This window comes from Macrobrachium nipponense, chromosome 1, assembly GCF_015104395.2.
Source record: "Macrobrachium nipponense isolate FS-2020 chromosome 1, ASM1510439v2, whole genome shotgun sequence".
Lineage (NCBI taxonomy): Eukaryota > Metazoa > Arthropoda > Malacostraca > Decapoda > Palaemonidae > Macrobrachium > Macrobrachium nipponense.
The window spans coordinates 99591087-99616670 of NC_087200.1; the positions used below are offsets into that span (position 1 = coordinate 99591087).

The 25584-nt window shown below is 38.9% G+C and overlaps 1 protein-coding gene across 1 annotated transcript in view; it reads left to right on the forward strand.

Moving 5' to 3' along the window:
* LOC135219509 (uncharacterized) overlaps positions 1-25351 on the forward strand; it is a 238576-nt gene extending 213225 nt beyond the window's left edge. The window contains 9 exon segments of the mRNA XM_064256335.1: positions 4773-5019; positions 5202-5616; positions 12224-13328; positions 13330-14764; positions 15709-15886; positions 16309-16470; positions 18671-18776; positions 18902-20281; positions 22293-25351. Of these exon segments, the coding sequence (XP_064112405.1) occupies positions 4773-5019; positions 5202-5616; positions 12224-13328; positions 13330-14764; positions 15709-15886; positions 16309-16470; positions 18671-18776; positions 18902-20281; positions 22293-22464 (5200 nt within the window). The 3' untranslated portion in view covers positions 22465-25351.
* The last annotated feature ends 233 nt before the right edge of the window (positions 25352-25584 follow it).

Below are 25584 nucleotides of genomic sequence, written 5' to 3' on the forward strand. Positions count from 1 at the left end.
TTCTTTGCAAACTATTTCTTTAGAGAAATATTTAGATTTTGTCCTAGATTTGTTTTTGGCTCTTGCCTCTGAAATTGTGGTTGTAAAATGGAGACATCCATCCAGAAACGAGAGAGAGAGAGAGAGAGAGAGAGAGAGAGAGAGAGAGAGAGAGAGAGAGAGAGAGAGCGAGCATTGTGTAAATATAAAGATTTGCCCTCAGGTGAATAATCTCGTAATTGACCTCTCTCTCTCTCTCTCTTCTCTCTCTCTCTCTCTCTCTCTCTCTCTCTCTCTCTCTGGTTATTGATGTATTGCTCTTTTAGCAGTCACCGTCTTTATCGTGATTGGTACAGCAGAGCTCACATTAATCATCGTTCTATCGATTTACCTGTCAAAGTTTGATTAATGTGACTCTATTGTTATTTAGGTTCAGGCTTTTTGTGAGGCCTTTCCACGATGCGGTGAATATATATAGACATATACATGCTCGGTGAAGTTGTCCCTTGATATTTTTGGTTATGTCTCACTTCTTTATTTTTGCACGTAATTCAATGAATGGAAAAGATTCTTTCGTTAAAATCTGTTTCTGAGGAACATTTTTCTGTTCTGATTAATATCTAGATGCAATCTTTGTCAGTCTTTCTGATGTGGTTTCTTTCTCAAGGGGATCTCTCAAGGCCCCTCCACACTCAAGAACGCTGTTCCATGTGACGTCAGAAGCGGAGAAACAGCGGAGAAGGTTCTGACATTTCCCGCTTCTGACGTCACATCGAACAAAGTTCGTCGGGCAGAGCTCGACCTGTGTGTGTGGTCGGGGCTTTCACGGCAAATACTTTAAAAACGACGGCTAGGAGAAATTGAGTGATGTGGTGTGGATAATGGGCATCTGGTTTATATAAATATAATATAAACTTTTCAGATAGAATTTATATCACCCTCGGACACGTACACCAAAGCACCTCATTTCCCGCTGCCTCGAGTTTTACTTTTGAAGTGACGGTCGTTACGGTTACGGGATTCCTCAAGAGACGGCAAACAGGATCAGATAGTAGTTTTGTTTTTCATACTATAGTATATTCACATCAACCGTGCATTTGATAGCTAGGCCAGTCCCTTACCACGCTCCTGATTGGCTGTTATTAAGCCAATCACAGGGCTGGAAACTCTGTTTCTCGAGGGAGGTCACATAGGCAAGATGTATGTTCCACCTCTCCTGAGGGATACTTTTGAAAGATGCATCCCTCAGGAGAGGTGGAACTTAGATCCTACCCATGTGAACTCTCGAGAGAGACTGAGAGTTAAAAGCCCTGCGATTGGCTTATTAACAGCCAATCACGAGCGTGGTAAGGGGACTGGCCTAGCTATCAAATGCACGGTTGATGTGAATATACTATAGTAGAAGTTGCATAGATATGTATCTTTGGATCATGTTTCAAGATGTCTGCTATATATTTTTAAAAGTGGTTGTGTGTGTGTGTGTGTGTGTAGTAATAGTAGGATATATTTGACATTTATTTTTTTTATTGGCACATTGTACCTATGTATTGCAAATGTAAAGATGGATTTACTTAAAAAAAAATAAGCGTTTTCAGTTGAGATAAATTGCGCAAATGGATTATCCGAAATACTGAATGCTGTTGTGTATCCTGGGCCATTGCTCACTCGTAATTTTAATGGGTCACGTCGGAAAAACCTTAGGTACAACGATTGTTTCAATCTCGAATGTGACATGGCATTTAGGGTAATTACCGTTCATAGAATGCCCATAGATAGTAGCCACTTTGTGAATATACTGGTCATGCTGCAACAGCTAACGAATGTGATTGGTAGACAGCACAAGAGAATTTAAGATTGTGGTTTAAACCGCAAGGCTAACAATAGAAAGCCATTAGCTGGCTCATCATATTACTGAGTCTCTCTCTCTCTCTCTCTCTCTCTCTCTCTCTCTCTCGTGATGCAGGCCTACGTAAAATGAATATCACAATATGTGGTCATCACAATAAAATAATAGGGGGGGGGGGGGGGAGTGGGGGGGGGGGGGGAGTCTGCTAGAACTTCGAAGAGCCGGGTAACAAAAAAAAATAATAATGATAAAATAAAACAATAAATAATAAAAAAAAAAAAACGCTAAAAGAATCGGCTAGTATTTAATATGTAGTCGGGTCTTATAGCTCTCCCAGACAATTTGGTTAGTACCGTAACACCGCGCTCCTTCATTAGTATAATTTCGAAGACTGAATTTTTGCTTTTGAGACCCAGCCTTGGGGACCAACTTGTTAGGCGGAGCTATATATCATTTGGGATAACCAGGAAAACGTGAAATTAAGGTTTTCCTCTGTGTTTCTCTACTCTCATACTCATATTCTTCCTAGTACATTTGTTGAGCTTCTCCCTTCCTTAGCTACGACGTTAATAACCTACATGTTATGACGCCAGGTTAAGCAACCATAAATCAGTCACTCCTCCTTAGTCACATTCCTCAAATATTACTCGTTGTATAAGGCACAACGAGTAATATTTGAGGAATCGACTGAAAATTCCTTATATTGGCTTTTAGATATCGCCAAAACTAAATCTTTAAGCCAAATGGTGATTTGCGAAAATCTTGAGGAGTCGTACTCATTTGCTTTATGTATGTATGTATGTATGTATGTATTGTATGTATGTATATAATGCAAGACAAGTACAAACCAATATGAAGATATAAAAGTAAACAATAACTGCTACAGTAGTTGTAAGGGGGTTTTCAGGCAGGGTAGGATCTGGCAACTTGGTTAGGTATGATCCCAGTATTGTAAATTTTATAGTTTACAGGACTGATAGTCCAGTTAGGTTGGTGGTTCAGTTTAGGTTGGGTTAGAATGTAAATTGCCCCTGCAAAATATTTTTACTTGATTGATTATGAAATGTAGGCGAATAATTTGTTTTAAATGTAACTGCTTTGGGTAGACACACGAACCATATATATTCCTACCGCCTGTGTTGTCAGTTAAATTCATTTCTGCGCAATTAACTTGTTCGTACCCGCAGGCCAAAGCTTTCAACTAGGGTCTACCCATAATTGTTCGAGATAGGGGATAGACCAAACTTTCGAGTTCTTTGCACAAGTAATGACAGGAAATAATGCATAAAATGGGTTGGCTATATGTAACGACGCAAATATAATTTGTTTATAGTTATAATAAAGTGAAATCAGATTCGATTATTGTCGACTGTTGGGGAGTCATGTTTACTAACATGACGTCCAGGACTGCTCAAGACGGTGTTAGGTTTTCCTCTTGCTTGGCCAATGACATCACTTTCGGTCTGCTTAAAGGCTGCATGAAGAAAGTTGACACCAAGAATATGGCAATGATCAGCTGAGTGGGACTTATGAGATAACTTAACAAGTAATTACTCGCAGTGGTTTAGGTCAGTTTACCCACCTATGTCAGTTTCAAGCCCTTTTAACTTCCTATGTCTGTGACCTTATGAATTTAATAGACTTATTTTTAGCTATATTTGTAAAGTATCGAATGATTTTACAAACACTGTAAGAAATGACTCAATATACACTCATCCAAAAATAGCATTTCATTGACAGCATACTGTCACTAATATTCCTTCAGTGAAACTTATTTTGCTTCCTGATCATTTACAAGCAGACAATGGATTTATATTTGCTTCCACGTGGTTTAGCAAGTGGATGCAGTGGTTCTTACGAGGTTAGGATGTTTGATAGCATACATAGATGGAGAAAACACTTTTTCATCTTGACAGACATTGGAGCAGTTGCTAGTACTATACAGAGGCAAAATTCCTCCCCATCCCCTCCCCTCCCTATATATTGTAAGGGCGTGACTTGCAGACACTTACAGTGAAGTGAATTGTTCAACTATTACCTGCTTCAATTCTTTTCAGAAATTTCAGATGGTTAATCATAGTGTAAAAGATTTTCTTTGCCTTTGCTATTTATTCATAAATAGCATGAGATTTCTCGTTCTAAAAGTTTTTTCTGCAGCTAGGCTTCACTGACAGACCAGTTTTTTCTTTTGTAGCCTTTATTTTTAACTGTTCAGACATTGGAGTAATTATACATAATATTGAAAATAAATTTTCAGTGTAAGCACAAGATTACGTATTTTGAATTGTTTTATCATGTTTTCAGATTGCTAATATGTTGCTTTTCTCTTTCTTCCTCCTTTTTTTTTTTTTTTTTTTTTTTTTATTTGCGCTTTGCCTTGGCACCTCAAATGTAATGGACGTATTACTAATCATCGCTAACTGTGGCCCATTTGCTGCTTGGTTTAACAAATGCATAATGATTACGATTAATTTTTCACGAATCCTGATATGTCCCATTAATTCTTTTCACTTGCCTCCTGTGTTCTGTTGAAATTTGAATCACATTTCTTGGACACTATATAATATTCTGCTATATTTCTTTGTTCCATTTTCTACCCCCTTTGCCTTTTCTGGCTATAACTTTCAACATCACCTTTATCAATGACATTTCGTGATGATTCTCTCTATTACTATCCTGATATGCATAATGCCTTATTCTTTCACTGCTCCATTTCTGCTGTACTATGGCTGCATTTTCCTTTTACTTGCTTATACTTCATATGCTTCTGCCTGTAAAACAACCAACACAATTCATCTTGGATACTTACACAATATTTCCCGCAAAACACTTGCTGTCACCCAAACTCTAATCCATGGTCTGTTAACATCATTTGTATTCCTCTGTTCAATACCCATTTTACTCACCTGATCAACTATGCTTGTGCCCTGGCCAATATTAACCCCAGCCTGCCATGCGCTAGGTACCGTGAGAGTTACAGCCGAGAGGTGGGGTCAGCGTCTATGTGCTCGGGACGGGATGGGTCAGGCCGGGTGTCAGTGCTTGAACCAAGTCAAGGCCAGTTACAAGACCTTTCTTATGAAACACTGGCCAGGAATCTCGATGCAAATCTTGCCGAGATCGACATGGATGACTTCCGGAGTGAAGACATCCATAACATCCTTACACTTCCCACAATGTGTGGAGAGTTCCAGGTAAACAGTATTTCAGTTGGGTTATTATCTTAGACTAATTTGTTTGTTTGTAAAGCTTCACAGTTCCAATACATGATATTTTTTAATAACCAGTTTTCATAGATTTTTCAGCTATTGCTGATTACTGTAGCCTACAAGGCTAATCTGCAATGACCTATATTATTTTACATATTATTTTACAGAGTGCTGAAGATGGGGAGATGTTTGCTAGTGTTTCAGGATCCATGATGGACAGATATGATCTTGAGTCCTCAGTAAGTCCACACACTTCTTCCCACTGTGATAGAGAGGAAGAAGGTGAAGAAGATGATGATGATGAGAACAATGAAGGTGACAGAAAAGAAGTGGATGAAGTAGAGGAAGAGGAGTATAGTGGAGTTAGTGGAGAATTGTCCCTGTATCAGTCAGGGCCATTATTTTCACCATTAAAAGAACCCCCTCCTCTAGCCAACACCACTTTCAGTGTTGATTCCCTGGACTGTGATTCCCTCCATGATGACCTCATTCTCACCTGCCAGGCCAACAAAGACAATTACACCATAGCATTTGAAGGTTCTTTCATACATTATTCAGAAGACTCGGATTACCATGAAGCAGGTTGGTTGAGCATTGTAAAGCAGATAGCAGATAATATTGTATTTTTATGCATGACACTTACCTGGCAGGTATATATATAGCTGTATTTTCTGAAGTCCGACAGAATTTAAAAAACCTTCCGACACACGCAGTGGTCGGCCAGGTGTTTAGTACCCATTCCGCCGCTGGGAGGCGGGTATCAGGAACCATTCCCATTTTCTATTCATAAATTTTCTGTCGCCGGTACTGAAAACACCTGTTTTCAGTACCTCCGGCTTAGGATTTTGGAAACTTCATTTGTCGCTAAGTATCCTAATTGTCTTTTAATTTATTTACTTGGATTTGTGGCTAGGCATACGCTATCTTAAATTGATTTGAATTTGATTCATTTTTGCATAAGATATCTGAATCTAGTTAGGCTAGTTTCAGAGGGTGTTGTCTGCAAAGATAGGGTGTGGCTACTGAAAGCTTCGGTAGTTCCGCACTTGGGGGGCGCAATTAATCAGTAAACATGTCTATTTCCGTAAGGAAAAAGTATGATTCGTATGTACGCAATTAATCAGTAAACGTGTCTAATTCCGTAAGGAAAAAGTTTGTTTAGTATGTACGCAATTAATCAATTACGAAAGTCAGGGTAGTGATACTGCTAACCTTCCGGTAGACTTTATTTTGCCTAACGCTGTAGTATGGCCTACGGGTTATGACTATGGTCTGCGAGAGGTGATCGCTCTCCTTCATTGTTGTGAAGAGTTCTACTTCTGTTTTTGTTACGCCTAACCCTGTAATGTTGCCTTCGGGCCCTAAAACAGTGTCTGTAGAGGTTATTGCCCTTTATCTTATACTATTTCGATTCGTAACTTAGAATCGAAAGTGTTTGCTTTAGAGAGCAATAGTGAAGTGGCTAAGTGCAGTGACAGTGCCCCTTGTGTAGTGGAGGGTGCGTCAGATCGGCCTTATAACGCCTCTAGGTCTAGACCTCTGTCGAACTCCCAGAACCAAGGGAGAGGGCATGTCGAAAGCCGAAGGAGGGTTACAGGGAACCCCCACCGATCTGGCGTGCCTTCGGCAGTTTTCTGATGAAAATCCCCAGACTGCCAAAGTGCGTGCACATGCACGAATCCTGAAGGATTGCTTCTCGTCCTCCGAGGCGTCCTCCCCGCACAAGGGTTGGAGCTCTCGGAAGGACTCGCGCCCTCTAAGAAGCTTTTTAGAAGAGGACGCTTCACGTCCCTTCTCCCTCGTTATGTGTTTCAGTGAGAAGTAAGAAGGCGAAAGTTGCCTGATCACGTGTACTTCTTTCCACCAAGAAATAGGAAAAAGAAGGCAGTTTCTCTCGCTTGTTTTGACGCCTGTCAGGAGCGTGACGCTTTTCTGCACGCTTATTTGGACGATCGGCTTGAACAGGACGCTCGGAATGGACCGCACCTCACCAGCTGGACGCCGAGCGGTCCTCGCCAGGTTGATGGCCGCCGAGCGCGCACCAGGGACGCCGAGCGTCCTCGCCAGTGGACGCCGAGCGTCCTCGTCAGTGGACGCCGAGCGCGCACCAGGACGCCGAGCGTCCTCGCCAGTGGACACCGAGCGTCCTCGTCAGTGGACGCCGAGCGCGCACCAGGACGCCGAGCGTCCTCGCCAGTGGACGCCGAGCGTCCTCGTCAGTGGACGCCGAGCGCGCACCAGGACGCCGAGCGTCCTCGCCAGTGGACGACCGAGCGCGCACCAGAACGTTTCTGTTGAACTCTTCAAGCTCTTGTTTAAGATTTGAGCCTCAAAAAAGTGAACAGAACTTCGTCTTCGAAACCCAGCAAGACTCGGGTTTCGTGAATTCAAGAGGTCTCTGTCAATATTATATTGCTTTTCGCAAAGGTGGATGGAGTTAAGGAAAGCTCAAGGGAAGATCTCGTTTTCTCTACCTCAGTCAAGACTTTGAGATAAGACAGTTACGGGTTATGTAAAGGCTCGACGTCCTGAACGTCAGGATTTTCGGCAACGTTCAGTAGGATTCTTGCAAAAGGCACTCATCAAAAGGACGCTCTTCAGGAAAGCGCAAGACAAGACTTCCTTTGCCATACTGCAATAAATTTAAAGCTTTTTTAGACCATCTGAAAGGTTTTTCAGATGATAGATTTTGTTAGTTTCTAGTCGAGACCTCCATGCCGATTGAGCATCGTCGTTCTACCTACCGTAAGCCCAGTCTCTTAACAGGATTCTTGTCGCCCTTCCTTGTTTGAGACGGGAATCGAAAAAAAAAATAAAAGGCTCGACTTCCTGGATTACGGTTTGTCAATTCAGTGACTTTCCCCCATTGACAATATACTATCGTTTTGTCAAGTAAGTGGGTCCTCCCCTCATTGACAAAATATCTCTCTGTACCGTTAATGGGTTAGTTCTCATTGACAAACATCTTCATTAACTTGATATTGAGTAAGCGAATAAGGACAAGGTTCGGAAGAGCTCTCCTTCCTCATTCGCAGACTCGTACAAGAAATAGACTTGTAGACTACGTCAATGAACGCTTATGTCCAGTATCTTAAGAAGCTTGAGATGTCTGCTTCGATTCTCTAAGTTTTGTTCATGAAACTTGCCTGTCAGATATGTATGTAGCTGTATTTCCGAATTCAGCTATATATATGTCTGCCAGGTAAGTATGAACAAACTTTATTGTGAATATAAAATAAAATTTTTTTGCCTTGCGTTATTTTACTACTGGTTGGTTCAAGTCATACACGCTTGCTGTAGTTACCTCTTCGGATGGCAACCGAGAGGTCTATTGTCTACTATTTTAAGGACATTTAATCGTCACTCCCTGCAGCCGTCCAGGAGTTTCCGATTTATCTTTTACCGTTGTATGGTAGTGTTCTGACGACACAAACGCATCTATATATTTAGCGTTTTCTGTTTCGCTTAAATATACCAGCTTTGAGAGTCTCTTTTTGTTCAAAAAATAATGGACCTATTTCTTCGTAGAATAGGGTAGCTGGCAACCCAGACATAAAGTTAAGAGACGACGTTCGTAAGCTGCTGGCTGCTGCTGTGTCTGACTGTCCAAGTTCCAACCGAGCCACCAGTAACAGATCGTGCGCTGTCATGCGCTGTAGGTTACGTCTCTCTCTCCTGCGGGATTGACTGACTAACCGTATCTCTGTGCTGGCGGTTACGTCTCTCCTGCGGGATTGACTGACTAACTGTATCTCTGTCCTACAATCACGGACTTTAGCCTAAGATTGAGGGGATTTCTTACGTGAATGAATAAACGTTGCATTAGTTTTGCCTTACTATGTTCAACAGAGTTATCTCTTAATCCTTTCGGTGCTCGTTACCGCACGGTATAGAACTACGCGTCTACCGCAACATTGCACTTTTATATGCTCTCCTGCTTAGGCAAAGCGCAGCCTTATAGGGAAGTAAGCATACTCGGGGAGGGAATGGATGAGCTTGCTGGGGACCATTTCCTTCCTGAAGAAGTTTGTTTCCCCGAATAGACTGCAATTCAGACCACAGTTTTTTCCTACCGGGAAACTGAAATATTATTCAAGATCTAGGAATTATTCTGAACATCTCTCAGTGCGTCATGATAGAAAGAAGGTGCCGGACATCTGGATAGTGTTTCAGATGTCCTGGATCTTAATCTGAAAGAAGTAAATGCAATTCGGTCGTCCCTCCAGTCCTCGAAACGAGTTTTTGGAACCAGTGGTCCACATCAACTCTGATATTCCACAGCTCTCTCATATCTTAAGAAGTATCTTCTCTCGGTCCCTGCTCGAGTTTACGAGAAAGAGCCTATTATAACAACAGGCGTAGAATGTAACGATCATCTAGAGGTTCGTTACAGGATTGCAAAGTCCGTACGAATCGTCTCGATCGACGGCAGCAACGATAGATTACTAACATGCTAGGTATTTTAATTAAGTGGTGTTCTTTTTATGGTTGTCTGAGAGGGTTATTTCCTCTTCAGTATGTGAAGTGTAATGTGTTACGTTAGCTTTGTGTGTGGTTCAGGTGGTCTAACTTATCCTAGCATGAATGCCCCTGGTAAGAGAGGGCTAGGGTTTCCTGTCAACAAATTGGTCCCGTCCAGTTGTCAGACCCTTGTTATTAGCTTTCTCAACAAACAGGTCACATCCTAGTTGAGAGCTACTAAGGTTTAGCAGGCTAAGAGGCAGGACCTACGAAGTCAGCTACCTTAGCAGGTAAGGAACTTAATAAATAATTTTAAAAATTAGTTAATTTTTGAATTATGACGATGTTGCTGTCTGTGACCCACCTCCAAATGTGTCAATCAGCTATATATATACCTGCCAGGTAAGTGTCATGCATAAAAATGATATTGTTATGATACAATAAAGTTTTATGCATACTTACCTGGCAGGTAATATATTAAAATTAAATTCCCACCCTCCTCCCCTCAGGAGACAGGGTTCAGAGAAATCTGAGGAAAACGGGAATAGTTCCAAGTACCAGCGCCACGGGAACGTGGGGGAGATCACCTGAACTACCAGTGGTCTAGCGGTTGCCGAGAGTTTTGAAAATTCTGCCAGTGCGAACAGACAACAAAGAATGTTGTTTGACAGATTTGCATCTGTCAAACAACAAAGACCTTCACGATCATTGAGGTCTGTGGAATCTCGATTCTAGCTCACCATCTACTTTTTGCCTCGCCTGTTTTCTCGGAGTCAGACACTCGTGCGAGATCAGGCGACATATAGTAGCCCTGAGTTTCTTATTGACGAAGTCGATTGCGGACGACGTTGGGTTGCGTTGATACACCCCCAAGGTTTGCTTTGATTGAATCGCCCAGGCAGTCCAGACACTCATCCTTCAGCTAAGAATAGTGCCTTTTGGTCTTCAGGGTACAGCCTTGCTGTCCTTGATTCGTCTGACTGGTCAACTGGTCGTTCACCTGACTTTAGTACAGACTGTGCATTTCCGGATCGAAGCTTTCAATATGGAACTTAGACGTAGTCTGAAGTTCGTGATGTCAAAAGCATTCGAACCTCTCCTGCCTGTTAACTTCTTGTATGTGATCAGGAAGGCCTTCTTCTAACCACCCTAGATACGACAAAGAGGGTTAGTGAGATTTTAAGCCATCGTCACAAGTTTTGGCTTTAGAGAACACAAGGAGGTGTGCTCTCTAAGCCTTTCGTTATGGCCTAAGAATGGAAACCCTTTTTGTCCTTGGGCCAGGATCTTGAAGCAAGGATGGCACAAGTTAGTGGGCAGGAGCCAGAGAGAGTCCTGTGCCCTGTCAGGTCTCTCAAGTTTTATCTACTTAAAATCAAGAAAGTCGAAGTCAGTCGGGCAATCTGCAGTGTTCCGAAAAAGACCAGACTTGCCCATATCGAAGTACACCCTGGTTTTAGGGTTAAGGAGTTCTTTCAAAAAATGCTCCTTCATTGTGTTTGCACAAAGATTTGAAAGCTTTTTATCTGAATGCTCACGAGGTGAGGGCGCGGCCTCGGAAGCATTTCAACAGAGCATGGCACTCAGCAACATCCTGAGTACCATGTTTTAGCGAAGCAACTCTGGGTTCACTTCACACTCCCTGCGAGATGTGAAGATGGCATATGAGATCTGCTGCTCGCTAGGGCCATACGTGTCTGCAGACACAATCTTGGGGGCAAGAAGTACTACTCATCCTATCCTGTAGAAAATGGTTAGGAAGAGCTCTTAATTTAGTTGTGGAGTCGCTGACAACGGCGACTTCTTAACTCTGAAGCCTTAGTTAACACACATTAACTTTGGCTAGGTTGGTCAGGTGGTGATATATATATATATATTATATTTATTTTACTTCTTAGCCCTCATGGTATGGTCAATATGGTCTAGTCACATTGTGGTCACGCCCCCGTTGACAGATCATCTGGAGTGCACCAGCTTCATAGGTCTCTACCTCGCTGGCAACTCTAGTAAAGCAGAAGCAGACTTGGGTGACAGTAATCACGAAGTCGGCTATGCTAACAGGTGGAACCAAGATGTAAATCATCTGCATGCATTTGTGTCCCAAAATCCTTCTATTCTGTCCCTTCCCACCTCCAACGGTGGGGTTCAACTATATATATATATCTGACAGGTAAGTTCATGAGCAAAATGATATTGTTATGATACAATAAAGTTTGTTCATACTTTAACTGGCAGATATATATATATTCAAGTACCCACCCACCTCCCCTCAGGGGACAGTGGAAATAAAAATTATGAATAGAAAATGGGAATGGTTCCTGATACCCGCCTCCCAGCGGCGGGAATGGGTACTAACCACCTGGCCGACCACTGCGTGTGTCGGAAGTTTTTTTTAAATTCTGTCGGACTTCAGAAAATACAGCTATATATATCCTGCCAGGTAAGTATGCATAAAACTTTATTGTATCATAACAATATCATTTTATATTCCATCTCTTACTTGATATAGAAATGTACACAGGATTTAAGATTATTTTTCTTCTGGTTTATATTTATTTAAGTGTTGAAATATGTGCAAATAATATTAATATAATTTTTAAATGGGGTGTGAATAATTTTTTACCAAATAGTATTAAATATGATTTTTTTTATTTCTCAATGTCAACTTTTCTCGTGTAGGAGTATGTTGCAAAATACCCTATGAAAACTTTTTCAATTTTTATCCAAGGTGAAAGTGAATCCAGTGGTAGCAGCCACTGGTCAGCAGAAAGACTGGAAGGACGATGTTCTGCACCCTCCATGACACATTCTGACCAACCGTACACTACCTGGTCACGTGTCAGTCGGAGATCCTCTCGTACACCAGAGGTGCCTTCCAGGGCCTGTCAACCTAATCAGAATGGAAGCCAGTTAGAGGCTCCCAAGTTAGAAGGACAGTCTCAACCAAGCAGTAAGAGCAACAGTATGCCTAACTTAATGCGTCGTTCTCTAATGCGTCGTTCACTGGAGGCAGCAGCTGGCTGTGTAAAGGTTTATGATTTGCAGAATAGCATGCGCTCAAGTCAGAGTAGTAGAACTGTGGCAAATGAAACTAATAATTTCTCTTTGGTTAAGCTGTTTATGCGACAAAAAAGCCTAAGTAAAGAAGCAGTCAGTTTGTCTTCTAGCATATCACAGGAAGGTGCCTGTTGTTCAAGCTCTGACAACCAATCAAATGTACATGATTCCTCAGACTGGCCCATGAATAGTCAGTCAGAGAATGACATGGATGGAAGTGCCTCCCCTGTACCACCACCTGTCCTTATGAGACAAAATGGTGTCATCTACCATGACCGAGGTTTCAGACGAAGGACGAGTTCTTTAGGGGCTCCAGAAATCACTCCCCGGACTAATACTTCTGGGAATCAAGATTTTACCTCTCAAGATACAGCAGGTGACTCAACCTTGACCTCAGGTAATACACAACAGGACGGCCTTCTCAATAACAACAATAATATCATCACTGCTGGTAATTTACTTGATAACAACACAGTTCAGTTTTCAAATAACATGGACAATGTCACTAGTTTTGAGGACAGTTTAAAGGAGACAAGTCCTTGTTCCAAGCCACCTGTCACCAGTCCTATTAGAGAGGAACCTGAAGGTATGGATATTTCAATGGACAGTAGAGGAGAGAGTAAAGTCTTACTTGATCAGTCAGAGAAAGAGACAAAAATGCATGACGTCCTGAGATTACGAGATAACAAACTTAATGCTGAGAAAAATAACATGACACCAGTGAAGAGCATGGCGAAGGATGTTGGAAATAAAAATATTAACAAGAATGCCTTTAATATTTCGAGTAGATGAGCGAAAGAGATCACAGTCACCAGGAACACCAAAAAAAGGAAATACCAGAAGAGAGAGCACAAACACTAGCACTCGCAGACGTCAGGATTCTGGTAATTCCTCTAGTGGTTATATTTCGAACCGTGGCTCCACAGAAAAAATTAGGCAACCTTCAGATTCTGAGCAAACACCCCAGAAACCTCGACCAAAGCCACGGGTTCTCAAGCAGATGTCAGACCAGTGCCTTCAGACCTCGAGTTTGAAGGTTTCAGCTATGGTGAACACAAGTTTTGACCTTGATAAAAAGGAGGTGTACATCTACTACCCAAACTATGCATTGCCTGATCTGGGCTTCCTGAAAGATAAAAAGTACAATGTTGATGCCAGAGTTTTTCTTGTACCTCAACATTTTGTTTCTCGACCAGAAGAGATAAGAAAAGCCAGAGAAGCTCGAGCAAGACGACCATTCTCTTGTGGTGACATGGAAAAACTACGGAAACATGGATTTGGCCACATTAGGGACTGGGAATCTCTCAACTTTTTGTTACCAAAAGAGCTGAAAGAAATGCTTCTTGATGAGACAGATTGTATGGAAACAACAAAGCCATCATTTTGTCAGTCTCCTAAACCCACTCGCCGACCAGTTAGTTGTGATTACACACCACAACGATATGCAAATGATATGAAGGGCTCTTCAAGCAGCTTGAATTCAACACAGCCATCCTCAGGTTTCAGAGGTTCCTCAACAATGCTCAATGATTCAGAAATGGAGAGTGGAGGTTTAGATCAAAAATATCTGTATAAATATGAAAGTGTCAGTGCAGAGTCTGAAGGAATTGACAAACCACCACCACTGCCAAAGAGATCCATCTCTCTTCCTGTGGAAGAGAGAGCAGGTCCTGAGGATTTAGATACTCCACCACCCAGACCACCACTGCCTCGTGGAATACTTCGTAAATCTACGTCATTAAAAGATGACCCAAAAGGTGCAGGTGGACACAATAAAAGATACAGTGCTATAGATCCTGGTAGAGGTAATATGAGAGAAGACCTTTTAAAAAGAAGGTCTTTACAAGAGCCAATGGAATACATGGCCCAGCGTGCTGCAAGAGAAACTATTCCAGAAGTGCTTCAGACTAACACTGAGCCAGAAAATGATAAAGAAATCACAACTAGCCCATTGTCACCTATGGGTTGCAGTTGCGTGAGTACCCAGTGTACTGGCTTTTGTGGGAAGGGACTTCAGAAAAAGAATTTGTTACGTGTCAGTGAACTTCCAGACGTGTCCAGCCATGAGGAGCTTACAGAAGAGGACCTACTAAGAATTCGCTCTCAAGTTAGTACACTCCTAGTCACCAGAGGAAATGTTGGTCCTATCTTGACAGATGTTAACAATGCCTGCGACATCTGCCCGAAGAAGAGTGTTAGCTTTGCTGAGAAGGTATGCATCTATTTACGTAATTCTACAAGTCATCTTTATTCTTCTAAAATTCCAGATGGTTCACATTACAGGAAGGTATGTGTCGTGATATAGCTGGTTTTGAGAATTTGAAACTTGAAACTACTTACATCAGCATTAAAATTATCACGCATACTAATTCCACCTTCCTTCATTCATGACCATTGTAAATAGCGTGGGCTTATCTAAAAGTAGAATGATGGATTATTTGTCATGTTTTTCTTTTTCATATTGCTGAAGTCAAGGACCATAACTGACTAATGCCCATTTGCTGCATACTGATTATATATTGGAACATAATGGGAAATTAACATTACAAATTTCAAGTATTTCTTTATTTTTGAATTAGTTTTAACATCATACTGATGCTATTTGTTATTCTTGCACTAATATTGTGATGTGCTTTATTAGCTATTTGAAATTATCCCTTTGGAAACATTTTTATATTTTTAGGTGTTTTGGTCAAAGGGCTGTAGAATGCATTAACAACTACGTACTGAGAAAAAAACAGCCTTACTTGAATTATCCATATTAAAATATTTTATATGCTAGACTTAAGAGAACCATACGCTTTATTGATTTTGTAATTGTTCTGATTGATCTTCATTTACTCAAAAAGTGAAAAAATTCATGTGTAGTTTAAAACCCTCTAATAAGAGAAATTTAGTAATCAAAGGTATAGTAACTTTCATTATATGCCTGCTGCTTGGAAATTGTCAGTTTTTGGATAACAGGAATTTAAATTAGTGGTAATGTGAATCTGTGAAGTTAGATCTTTTTGAGAAAAATTTGGATGTCATTGTAAAAAGTCGTCATGCATACTGTTTAGTGTCTTATAAATGAAAAACAGCATGTCCATCATCTATTTGTCCCAGTTTTCATAAATGTAAATTTTTAATCAAAGTTTCCTTTGTTCAAAATTTTAGCAGGGACAGAATGCTGATACAGTCACTACAGGAGAGAATGAGGGAGACGAAGAAGCTAGACCCATGGTATATGATGCTCATGACAAGAAAACTCTTGTACTCTCAGTTCGCAGTGCTGTAGAAAAGCTAGTCACCCATTTCTCTGCAGCAGCATCACAACCAGAAAAAGTTAGACTTGGTAAGTTGAGAGTGAGGAATAAACTGCAGTTTTAAGGTAATGTACATAAAGAAAACTAGTTAGCTTGCCAGTATTTTGTATATAGTATTAATGTGGGATATAAAAGATATAGTTAATTGATAGTCTGTTGCAAAGAAGTTTTTACATGACTTATATACTGTTACTAGCTTCTCTGCATGACCCCTGCTGATATGAATAATTTAAAAAAATTTATAGACTTCCTAGGAAATCCGAACTGTGTATATAATGGAGTATTTTCCAGGAGGGCATTGCCTAACTTTTTTCATGCTGAAATGTTATAATTTATTTGGTTTAGTATTGTATCCATACCTAGTAAAACTTAGAAAACACATTAGTGTGTATACGTATACAGAAGTGATTGCAAGGTTTATTTCCAGTCTCAAAACTTTCTTTTGTTACAGGAACAAGTAGTTTGACACCAGCTGTGGCTACCATAGCCTTAGAAAAACTATGTCCAGCAATTTATGCCCTACTCAGTGATGGTCTTCATCCTTCATTACACTCTCTTTTTGGAAAAATTAATAATTCTGTGTGGAGGGTTATTGAAGTTACCAGTCAGATAAGTAAGTTTGATTTTGATAATTTTTGCCTTCTGTACACAACTGAGGGTATTAAATATTACTAGTACAGAAATCAGCTGTTAGGACATTGGTTATCCATTGTGCATGGTTGGTTGGTTTTCTTTTGGTCTAGCTTTCTGGCACTTTCCAAACAATATCAAAACTCTTTTGACTACTCTTTTGAGTACTGAAAGGAGACAGTTGTTACAGATGGTCATTTTTCAAGGCACGGCAGTCAGAAAATGCAGTAAATATGTACTATTAATTAATTGTATGTACTAGTACTACTGTGTACAGAAGTACTGGCCTTTTTTGCAGTTGGTATAGTGTCATTCAGCCAAATATTGTATTGAGTGTTGAATAATAGCTGAATCACATCTTTTGAATGTTTCTGGTGAAATTTACTTAATGTTTAAATCATGCAAAGTGGCACATCAATAAGAATCGACTCGATTAATAACCAATAGTATATTTCTTGTTTTTATATTTGGATGCCTCCATCTAGTGAGCCCCCTAATTTTTTTCCAGTTTTCTCTTCACTACCATAGTTATTTTTGAATAGATATGCAACAGCTAAGGATGTTGATGCTTCAGTGAACTATGAAACTCGGAATTGAAAATTACTTCTTAATAAATAAAGGGGTATGGTCATATTAATACAAACTCTAGAATTTTGCCTAAGAATGTAACTTTTTAACAAATTAAATCTGAATTAATGAAACATTTGGCTAATAGTTCTAATATAATTTAAAAGTACTTACAACTGTGCTGAAGAATTGTCTCGGTCAAATTTTGATTATCTACTCTATCATTTGACAGTTCCTTATCATTTGACAGTTCCTTATCATTTGACAGTTCAAAGGAACCAAAGAAAATATCATAGGGGATGTGGAGCACATTTTGTATAGTTAGTAGGGAAAGTTGTATAAAGTAATAAATTTTAAAAGGGAAAAATCACATCATATGCTCTGGAATCAAAGAACAAACTTGTGGTGTGGTTAGTTCCGTATGTGTACTATTTTTAAGAGCATTGAACGTTCGCTTATGGGGCATATCCAATATAAAAATTTGTACTCTATAGTGCCTGGACAGTAATATACTCTGTATACTAATAGAGAGTGCTTTCTGAGTTATCATAGATATGAAGTGATTAGCATCAGATTTTATTTTGTAAGGCTTTAACAGAGTTAATTCTATCCTTTTGAAAGCATCAGAGATGTTGGAAATCCAAAAGTAATTGAATAATGTACTGTGCAACTTGTATAGTATTGTCTTCTTCCATTTTTAGTTTTCTGAAAAGAAAATGATTGTGCCGGCTTTGTCTGTCTATCTGCACTTTTTCTGTCCACCAGCAGATCTTAAAAACTACTGAAGCTAGAGGGCTGCAAATGGGTATGCTTATAATCTATCCCCCAATCATCAAACTTACCAAATTGCAGTCCTCTAGCCTCAGTAGTTTTTATTTTATGTAAGGTTAAAGTTTTCCATAATTGTGCATCTGGCAGGAATATAGACCATGCCACCACCAGACTGTGGTTCAGATTTCATGGGTCGTGGTTCATAAAGCTGCATACCGAGACCACTGAAAGATAATCTGTTTTTGGTGGCCTTGATTATATGATGTGCAGAAAACTCTATTGCGCTGAAGAAAGTTAGGCACTTTTTTCACTTGTTTTTATTTTCCACACCAATTTTGGAATAATTAGACGGAACAGTGTGTATTAGGATGGTGCATTTGGCTCTTTATAAGAAAATAACTTGATTACTGCCAAAATTTTTTTAAAGTATTTCTAATATAAATGCCCACATGTATGTAATTATTTGATTAATATTTACTATGAGTTTTTATCCTAAACTAATCCATGCAATAAATGTGGCTGTTATTTAGATTTGCACCTTAGATTGACCTTTTAGACCTTTTAACTTTTTTTAGAGGAATATATGGTCCAAGTTTCTTAACCGTCAAAGAGTGAATGTCTGCATAAATATGTAGCCATGCTTTATAATTAATGAGATATCTTTCATTTATGTACCATTCAAGATCAAAGTTAAATCCATCTTTATAAACTAATTATGCATTAAGGAATGTAGATTAGTTTTATTTAATCACTGGCTTTCTTCTCATATTTCCAGTCACCCAGATATTTATATAAATATTTTCACTTCTCAAACATCTGTCTATATTTTTCTTTAATTATTACAGATCCCTCTACAAAAGCACTAAGTGACCTAGTACTAACATTAAACAGTGAGGAATGTCTGTCAGAGGGCCCCATCAAATTTAATGCCTTCATCTTTGGTCTACTGAAGTAAGTGGTTAATAAGTTTTTGTAATAAATTTTTCTGGGTATATGAGATTTTAGTTACCTATTATTTGTACCATCCTTGGAATTTTAGTATTAGAATAAATTCAAATATGTTCTTGTCCTTTCAGCATTAGATCCTTGGATTCCTGGTTAAGCTATATAAGGACAAGAGAAAGCTTAATCCAGAAGCACTACCATCCAGAGGCCTTCCTCTACTTGTCTAATACTGCCACAAAGACACTTTATGATGATCTGCTATTAGCTCTACGACCACTAACCATGCTTCCATTTAATTTAGACCTTTTACATGAATATAAAGCATTACATGCCAGTCTACAGAAAATGGAAGAAAGACTTTTGCTGCACACAAGTTCTAAAGAAAGCCCTGGAGAAAGGCCACCTTCAGTTTTAGATCATTTGCTTGCTTCAAAGGAAACCAAAGAGTTCAAAAATGCTGCACAGCAAGATCGTGTCAAAGCCTTAATGAGAGTACTTACTTCTCCTGATCTAGATGAAAATGAGTTACTGAACTCTACATCAGAACCAGGTAGAGAGCGTAGCAGGAGCCCCAGACCCAGATCTTGTTATGAACATGTAGCTAATGAAGAATCCAATCCTACTCTGAAGAAACGATGGAGTGGAGTTCAGTTAGGTTCCAGACTACTCACTGCCATAGACAAATTAATGTTAGAAGAGGCAGGAGGAACATCAAGTGAAGATTATACAGATTCCATTGATAACCCCAAAAATAACAGACCTGTTTATTCAAGACAAAGTGAACATTCAGAAGATGAAGTCCCATCAGATCTCAGAATAAGTGACGTATCTAGCAGAGATGGAGATGTAAGTGAGAGGTCTGCATCTGAGAAAGACACTGAAAATGAGAAGGGCTCACGAGCTTGTGCAAATACTGAGGAGGATGATGAACCAGAGGGTGTTAGGTTCCGTCGTTTGCAGTTAAAATGGGAACAGATGGCAGGACCTGAAAAGATGAAGAAGCCACAGTCTCTTCAGCAGCCACAGCCTTCACCTCCTCCACCTCCTCCTGAGAAAGCTATAAGTCCCAGCAGTGGTACCAGATCAAGAATACCACGTCCAGTCAGTATGACCTCCCCACAGAGACCATTTAAGCCTTTTGACCCATCTAAAGAAAAGACCTCCCCTCAGGTTAAGCAAGCACCCAAGCCTATTGCTGCTATCCCCAAAGAATTACCCAAACCAGCACCTAGACGGTCTTTGAAAGACAAGGCAACTACTCCAAATACCACAAATGAAGAGCCTCTCAATGCTGCACGCCCTCCTTCAGTCCGCTCCCGTTTGGCACCTCGCCCCAGTTCGGTCAACTCCAACAACACAACTGTTCGAGCCTCGTCTGTGCCCGGTCGTGTTCCAAATAACGGCGACAAAGGCAACAGCAGTAATGGCAGGTATGATGGACAACGTAGGTATGGTGGACAGCAGCGATCAGCAAGCCATGGGAGACGAGTGGCACCTGGAGATATGCCCAAGTAGGTAGCAGTAAGATCATTTAAGGAAGCTATGGTTATGGAGCAGCATTATGTAATTTTGATTTTTTTGCCTTTATTTTTTTAAAGATGAATAGGTTTAATACTGAAGAATTTTGTTCTTACAGTTAGTATGCTTAGTACAACTGTATGACATTTTATTTCCATGAACACTTACGATTATAACTGGTAATTTATTTTGAGTTATTTTCTAGAACATGAAATCTAGTAAATTCCATAAATTTAATTCACTGTGGCCCACAGCCATAGCTTCCTTTGCCAGGAGGAAAGGCTCTAAATTGGTGACATAAATCCACTAATACAGCACTATTTCAAAGCACAAAGAAGAAGGGCACCTCACACCATACATGTTATTTAGTTCTGGAAAGTCAGTCATGAAGGGAGTAAGGTATAGTATTGCACTTTTATGTGTATGAATTGGCTCATAATGCCAGTGCCCTTGGACACTGGCAAATCCAAATTAAATTTGGAATTGGCTGATGATGGTAACATTAAGCTGATCTTATTTTTGTGTCTGTCTAATTATAGCTCATTTCATCTTAGCATGTTTATTGGTGGCAATGGGATGACATTTGTTAGCGCTTGAATGCACTATGAGGAGAATGAAAAACAGTTCTGTGCCACAGTACTGTTCGTTAGGGCCTACTAGTGTTATCTCTGAAAGAATGATTTATAAAAATAAAGTACTGTATATGAGGACAGGTCCAGTGCATGCAATTCACTGCCACACTGTAGTTTTTATTAGGCGTTTCTCACAGAGTAACTTTCATCACTATTTTCTTCCTTCAGAATGATACTTATTGAAAAGTTTACACATATCTCATATCATGTATATTAGTCACAAACTTTATCACTGTTTTCATGTAGTCTCTGGTAGAAGTCTTTTTTGTGCTTTGATATTATAACAATGCCTATTTTTTCTTCTTTACAGATGATAGAATTAATTCATCTCTAAGAATAATAATGTAGGTCCAAATGTTGCTTGTCACTGGAATGCCCAAAGTAGTGAGCAGTAAATGCACCTTTTAGTAACATAAGATTTATAAGGAACTTTTGAAAGTGTGATTACTACTACATAAAATTTCAGAATGAAAATCCAATAATGACAATGTTTACTAATACATAATCCCATTAGTAAAATTACTAATTACATATTTTCATGATCTAATGCCTTGTTTTTGTGAAATAAGTTTTCATAACCAGATTTGAAATTGGTTGTTTATTAACTAACATATCATACTTACCTATTAATAAAAGTTTGGTTATTAATTGCTAGCCAGTTGTCAACATTGAGACATACATTTACCATTCTTGAAGGCCAAGGTGGCTAGTATTATTTCAAGTTATTGACCAAAATATGCATGATTTGAAATTATACCTAAAAATTTGGCTGAATATAAAGTATATTTGGCTGGAAATATGTAACACTTTTGAATTTGCTTATTAATGATCAATAATGCACATTGAACTAAGTAACCAAACAACCTAGGAAGACTACTTGTTTCCAGTAATTTTTTTTTGACATTTACTAAAATAAGACTTTTCTCTATTGTCTCAGTTTTTGTTTAAGGAAAAAGAACTGTAACATCTTGAAACTTTAATTCATCACTTTTCACCAGGAATACATTGAAGCATTTACCTTGCCTACCTTTCAAATTATGTCAATGTAAATAAAGAAATAGTTCTCTCCAGGTACAGTAGTTTGCTTCCTCTGTGTTGTTGTACTTACTCTTAAGGGAAATTATCCCACTTTTTTCGCAAAATTTACAAATATGAGCACTATTTGTGATAAATAATTTTTTTTTTACCTAAGATCTTATTCTCGTAAGAATGTAAGTTCTAAAACTTGATTTGTCAGTAAACATGCACTACTACTATTCTAAGTTAGCAGTCTTTCATTTTTTATTATATTATCAGAAAATAAGGTTGATAGCATATTTTATGGTTATCTTGTAATTGAAATTTGTTTTATTCTATTTAATTATGCTTTCAGACTGGTGCAGACACTCCACCATCGCTTAGCTACAGATAATGGTCATCTTAGCTTCAACCGTGGAGATATTCTTACACTGGTAGTTGAAGTGGATGATCGATACCTGCTCTGCTGCCACAATGACCGTAAAGGACTCGTTCCAAGAGCCTCTGTCATTGTTTATGAACAATGAGAATAGTCATGGAAAGAATGGAACAACACTTTTGGAACACGCTGTTGCTAATACTGTAATATTAATCAAATACCGAGACATGCCAGTAAATAATAGATTAATAAGAAAGTTAACTGCTACTCCATCATGCAACTAATACTTATAAAGGACCTGTACAGGATTTCCAGAACTAGTATGTATCCACTTGGTGCACATAATCCTTCCTGTCTTTTTCTCACAAATTTTTTAAACTTACAGTTCAAAATTTTATCTTGACCTATTCAAAGCTGATACTGTAAAAACAAAGCTATAAATCAGGCAGATATTCTGTTACAAAAGGATCATAAGTCTTAGTCTTCATGGAAGCATGTTTTGGAGAGAATGTATTTGTGTAATCATCATCCACTAATTACATCCTTCAAATATCCTCTACCTCATTGTTTGTCTTTGCTCATGTTAAGCATGTCAGATGCCAAGTGTGAATGGAAAGCCCCTCATCTGGAGGTCACTATGCAGGAAACACTGGATTTGTCGGACAGGTAAGATGATGTATACTTATGTACACTACCATGAGTTATGTTGTTATTATTTATCCTATTTAGATATTCTGTAGGTTAACTTATCCTCTAGCTTGCCTAAAGCACCAAGATACCGAACACTCTAGCATTTAAATATTATTTAACATAACATTAGTTCTGGAAGTGACCGTTGAAGTGCCAGTGTTGGTCATGGTTCAGGAAACAATGGGATGTGAAAGGAAGTGGCATGTGGTTTTATTTTGCCTATGTAATGTAGATAAAAAAGGCCCATGCTCGATTTGGCGTGAAAGCTGGAGTGGTCGGGTAGCACTTTTGATACTGTTACCCTCAGTGTGCCGGTAATGAAGCAGCGCCAGCAGCTGTTGGCTCTGATGGGTTGTAATAATGAGAGACTGGCTAGTCCTGCACCCTTTTCACGTAATCTTTCAACCAAAATTATGGTACATTTGCAGAGTAGCATTTCACAGTGGCTAAAGATTAGAAAATGTGAAGGATATAAATGGAAAAAAGTCTACAAGTTCAAATGATGGAAGCATATTTGATGGGTTTGGGGGAACAGCTGCAGGGGTTCTTAAATTATTTTATGTTATTCTAACTTTTCTATTTTATCACAAACGTTTCTTGTTTGTTGCCCATTTTGTTATAAATGAAATATCAATTTATGCTTTTATTTTAATAATTAATGTACTTAATTTCAGTTGACTGCTTCTCTATTTAATAAAACTTCCTTAGGTTTTATTGCTCATTGCTAAAAGAATTTCATTTCCATCTTTATTCTGTTGTCTGTCAGCCAGTCCCTCCCGGGGTGTGACACTCACAGTAAGGCCGAGTATACAAGTTATACTATAAGGAACCTTACTAACTGTCTCTCCCACTAGTTGTGTAACCTTCATCCTACCCTGCATGTTCCTGGGGCTGTCTTTTGGTGTTCCTTTTTGCTGTTCATAGCTAGTTGGCTTTTTATGCACTTGCTCTTCATCTCTTAGTCAGGGTCTCTTCTTTTCCACATTCAAGGAATACTGTAGACAGTCTGCACGTAAGCAAAGGGTTCTGTATGGTACTGTACTTAGTTCCGATGTGCCTCAAGGACAGGGATGTCACAGAAAAGCTGTTGCTGCAGTCACCACTTGTTCACCTGTAAGTATTATAATGTTTGGGCTGAGAAGCTCAGTCAGCTGTATTCTCCACTCATGTGCTGTAACTTCTAAGAATGAGGTGCTGAAGGATTGTAAGAATTGGGTGTTAAAAAGAATCCATTAATTTTTAAAACTGTATACCACAGAAGTTGTATATTTTGCTCCAGCACTGTTTTAGTCTTCCAAGAGAGACAGATGATTCTTTTATTTCACAAAATGTGTATGAATTTGGTTTTAGTTATAGCAATATCAGCTTATCCTTCATAGCTATAGATCTTTATCTCGTAGATGTGGTCCTTGTACCCTGTGTTGCGGTAGTTCTCGTGTAGGTACCCTTCCTTTGTTGCGATCAATTCACACAAGTTGTAACATGTTTATTTTTCTCTCCCTGGCTCTGTAGGTCAAGTTTTGAGAGTAGCTAGTACTTCTGTGTTTCTTATATTGTGATGTATAGATACCAATGAAAGTGTAATATTATGTACTAAGGTTTTTTTCTTAAAATTCATGTACCCAAAGTGATAGGTGCATCATTTCTGTACATTTTTGAGAGCTTTATTATTTCTGTTCTAATTTTGTCCTATATGATTAGGGCTAAAATAAAGTCAAATTAAAGATTTGAGTATAATGGAGGTGCCTAAGTCTTTATTTCAATATATTTTTTGTAACCAAAGACAAAGCCACTTTGTACATTTATGTAGATTGTATAGATTGGTTTGTAGATACTGTATTACCAAAAGAAATAAAATTTGGTTAAAGCTTTAGTGTAATGTAATATACTGTATTGAGTTAATTGATACTACTGATAATCATTACAAATTTTGCCAGTACTCATCGGACAGTCATGGCAGCAGATACATAGGACTGGGGATATGGAAATGAAGTAGGCTCTGTTCAAGCCAGTATTTTAATCACAATTTATAATGCATATACAAGTAAGTTTTGAAATGAGTAAGACTTTTTATTATATGATGTAAATCATGCCTGTAAAAAGGACAATAAATATTGATGAAAACAGAGCCATGACTTTCAAAGGGTTCAGCTGTGATCTAAGCACTGGAAGAGTTCTAGGAGATGGTTTCATAATGAATATGCAAAGGTCTAGTGTTCGGGTCACGGATGCTGATAGCTTCACTATTATGCATGTCTCTTGTCTGTCTGCTGACGAAAACAGCATTTGGTTTACAAAACACTGCTCTATTAATATGGTGAATAAAAAATTGGTCAGATAATAAATTTTATTTTTCCTTTAATATCGCCCACTATGTATCTACATTTTTGTTGAAAAAATTAAGTTCCATATATATAGGTGTACGTATATATATTTTACCAGTCACAGGAAGAAAAAAAAAATATTTACAAGGGGAATGAATAAATAAAATGCAGTGGAAACTCAGTTTTTCGTACGCCCTGGTTTTCATATGATTCGTGTTTCTTAGACTTTTTCTGATGAAATTTTGTCTCGGGTT